Source organism: Aptenodytes forsteri, unplaced genomic scaffold, assembly GCF_000699145.1.
Source record: "Aptenodytes forsteri isolate BGI_AS27 unplaced genomic scaffold, ASM69914v1 Scaffold2, whole genome shotgun sequence".
NCBI classification, from domain to species: Eukaryota; Metazoa; Chordata; class Aves; order Sphenisciformes; family Spheniscidae; genus Aptenodytes; species Aptenodytes forsteri.
The window spans coordinates 4,436,441-4,439,944 of record NW_008795695.1 but is presented as its reverse complement, the minus strand read 5'-3'; the positions used below and the strand labels follow the sequence as shown (position 1 = coordinate 4,439,944).

The 3,504-nt window shown below is 38.9% G+C and overlaps 1 protein-coding gene across 1 annotated transcript in view; it reads left to right on the top strand.

The window, feature by feature from the left end:
* The window catches only part of MRPL39 (mitochondrial ribosomal protein L39), a 10,893-nt gene that overhangs the window by 589 nt on the left and 6,800 nt on the right, over window positions 1-3,504 (top strand). Inside the window, exons 2-5 of the mRNA XM_009283060.1 lie at window positions 307-529; window positions 883-1,022; window positions 1,497-1,596; window positions 2,206-2,273. Coding sequence (XP_009281335.1) covers window positions 307-529; window positions 883-1,022; window positions 1,497-1,596; window positions 2,206-2,273 — 531 coding nt within the window. The remainder of the gene's footprint in view (window positions 1-306; window positions 530-882; window positions 1,023-1,496; window positions 1,597-2,205; window positions 2,274-3,504) is intronic.

Here is a 3,504-nt window from a genome sequence, read left to right as displayed (position 1 = left end):
GGGGGCCGTGGGGACGAGGCGCGGGGGCGCAGAGCGGGCGCGGTCCGCAGGGGCCCGTCTGAGGGAAGGAAGAGCCTTTGCAGGCAGAGAACGTCCTTAAGCTTTCGTTGCTTCAGAGTTTTCTGCTGCGACTTCATGCAGGCATTGCAGGGACCGAGGGTGGACGGGCAGTAAGAGCTGCTGAAGTGCTCGCCTTGCACATGTTGAGGCGGACACATGGATTAGCAGTGCGGTGGCGTGTCCTCCTTTCTGTAGAAACAAGCACCTTATAAAGAGGCTTTAAAAACACCTTATTGCTTATTTTAGATCATTCCTTTACCAGGGTTCATCTCCACGCCGACTGTTTCTCGACTGACATCGGATGAAGTGATTCAGATGCGTAATGAGCTCTTTACCAAAGAGAAAGAGAGACAGTTATCTCTGTATCCACGAATTGAGAAAATCGAAGTAAAATACACTGGGAAATCTCACCCTGGCAGCGTGTTTGTAATGAACAAAGCTTTGTCTACTCCATACAATTGTGCCATGCGTAAGTGAATGGACCCTTAAACTAATGTTGTGCCACTGGTGATGAAAATTGCGCTGCCAATTGAAGGACTTGTCATCCAAATTCAAAATGTTAATATTATTGACATTTCAATGACCAAGGTAACAGACATGCATTCAGAATATTTGTAGTTTAAAATATGTTTAAAATACATTTGTACTAAAATACATCAGCAGAAACTGCGTTAATTTTTGGAGGCTCTATTAACTGCTCATCCTTCCAAGTCATTTACAAAAGTGAAACTTGCAGTTTGTTGTTACAAATGCAGGGGTCTAAACTGCTGACTCTGAGGAGTATGGTTAATAACTGTGTAATACTTTTTTCATTTTCTTTAGACTTAAGTGAATGGCATTGCAGGAAATCCGTTCTAGCTCTTGTGGATGGTGAAGTCTGGGATATGTATAGACCCTTGACCAAATCATGTGAAATTCAGTTCCTTACTTTCAAAGATGAAGATCCAGAGGAAGTAAACAAGGTAAATCTGTATCTTATCCCATTGTAGGTGATCTTGATTCTGTATGCCCCTTTCAGTTCCACGTCTGTCTGCTTTCTTGAACTTTGTTGTTGTGAAAGTTCAGATATTTTTAATAGTTGGTTGGCATATCATGGTTATTGGTAGTTGGACCAGGTTGTGGGCTAGGTGATGTGCGGGCATCCCTTTCAACCTATATTGTTGTATTATTCTATGATTTCAGATTTAAATCTTTCCAGGGAAACATATGGCTTTCATTTTAAGTGCAGTTTTGATTTTTTTTGATTGATTCTGTATGGAGAATCATCTCCAAATAGAAGTTTAAATACTAAAGAAAGTAATGCTTCGGTTGACAGCTAGGTTTGTGCCTCATTCAATTAAGTGTTGGTGTTCTTTTGGAATAAATAGCTGATGTTCATCTGGTATGGGTTGTTAGCTTCTAGGTAATAAACCTGTGTTTTGAAATTCTCTTTATAGGCCTATTGGCGTTCCTGTGCCATGATCATGGCAAGTGTGTTAAAGCGGGCGTTCAAAGATGAGTACTCAGTGAATCTGATTAAAGCTCCAGAAGTGCGAGGTGATATAAGTGTTTCATACTGATTGTCTTGTCTTTTGCTGCTTCTTAAGTGACTGTCTAATACTGTTACCAAAAAAATCAGAGGCTCCTTTTCCAGTGATTGAAGGTACTTAGCATTGATTTCTGTATTACATGCTGTTATGGAAGCCTTTAATTTATAGCAATCACACTGAAAACAATTTTGTTATCAAAGTACAGAAAATTGGTCTGTGGCAACAGTGTTTCAGACCGCTTAGGATTTCATAGGTTAAGTTAGTAACTTGAGGACATAACCTTTTTATTGTGAAGTTACATGAGTAAGGTATTTAGACGATTTGATGTGTTTCTGTGAACTTTGCCCTAATAACTACATAACCTTGTGAGCACTTGAGTTACTAAAAATTATGATTGGAAGATTATTCTTTTGCTCATCTGTGACCTGATACAGGTTTAATCTGCCATTTGACTGTATAATCACAGCTGAAAATTTATATTTTACGATGGATTTCTTGAGATCGTTTTGTTCTTCTTCTCATTCATTTTGATATATTTATAAGGGTATATTATGGCAATGAAATACATACTTTGTTACAAACATGGATATTTTTCTCTTTGGAATTGGAATTGCAGTGATTTCAGGAGCTTTCTGTTATGATGTAATTTTGGACAATAGACTGAATGACTGGAAACCAACAAACGTAAGCACAATAACTTCTTCCTCAAAAAGTTATAAAGCTTGCATCCTTGTCCGGTGGTTCTTTTCTAATGGGGGAGAAGACAGCGAGTATTTTTTCTTTTCATAGGGTATATCTACACTAGTATTTTATTTTGAGTCAGGAGTACTCTGGAAACTAATCTCCCCATTTACAACATACTGGCTTTCATGGCAGAGTGGTCTCAGAGCACACAAACTGGGTTCCTCTCAGATGAAATTAAACCTAGAGCTGTCCTGCAAATTCTTACAGGTTTTAAGTGTATGGGGCTGGAGTAGCTCTAGTCTGAAATACAATTCCCAAAATAGCTGGCGTGGCTGTTATGACCTCAGTGCCATCTTTGTTACTATACAGATCTGTTCCTACTGAGCCATTCTTGCCTGGTAATGTAGGTGCAACCATGGCCCTATAGCCTTTGTGTGAATAGAGCCCTCTGAAAATAAAAATCTGTGTAATACGTGTATTTTCACCTAGTGGTTTACAGCATAATCAGTTTATTGTTGTAAAAGAACCGTGAGCACGTTCAGCTGAAGCTTTCCTTAATAGCTTGCTTATATTGCATGCTCTTCGGTAAATTTAATCATCTAAAACCTTTAAGTCTCGTATCTGTTTGGTAGCTGGTGTGATCATGAGTGTTTTACTTGTCTGGTGCCTATTCTTGTTCTCATGCCCAAGTATTAGCAAAGGTGTGTATGGCTAACAAAGCAATGCTGGTATAATGCAGATTCTTTCTTCAATATGGTCTTGTAGTTGAAGTAACTTAGTCTGAAATGCTTTCTAAGTGGCATTATAAATGTAATTTCTTCTAATAACAATTTCTTATTTATTGACAAATCTGAGTATGCAGAACTTTGGATTCTCGACCAAGGTGATCAATATCTATTTATTAATTATTCAGTACTTTTTTCTTTTGATTCCATCAGAATAGAGGTCATTTATAAGTGGAATCATGACTCTGGGAAACAGGATACACAGATGAATATTTAACAATAGCAAGACTGTATGTGTATATATCGTGTTGGTGTCCTGGTTTCGGCTGGGATAGAGTTAGTTTTCTTCCTAGTAGCTGGTACAGTGCTGTGTTTTGGATTCAGTACCAGAATAATGTTGATAACACACCGATGTTTTAGTTGGCTAAGCAGTGTGCTTACACTAGTCAAGGACTTCGCAGCTTCTCATGCCCTGCCAGCGAGAAGCTGGGAGGGGGCACAGCCAG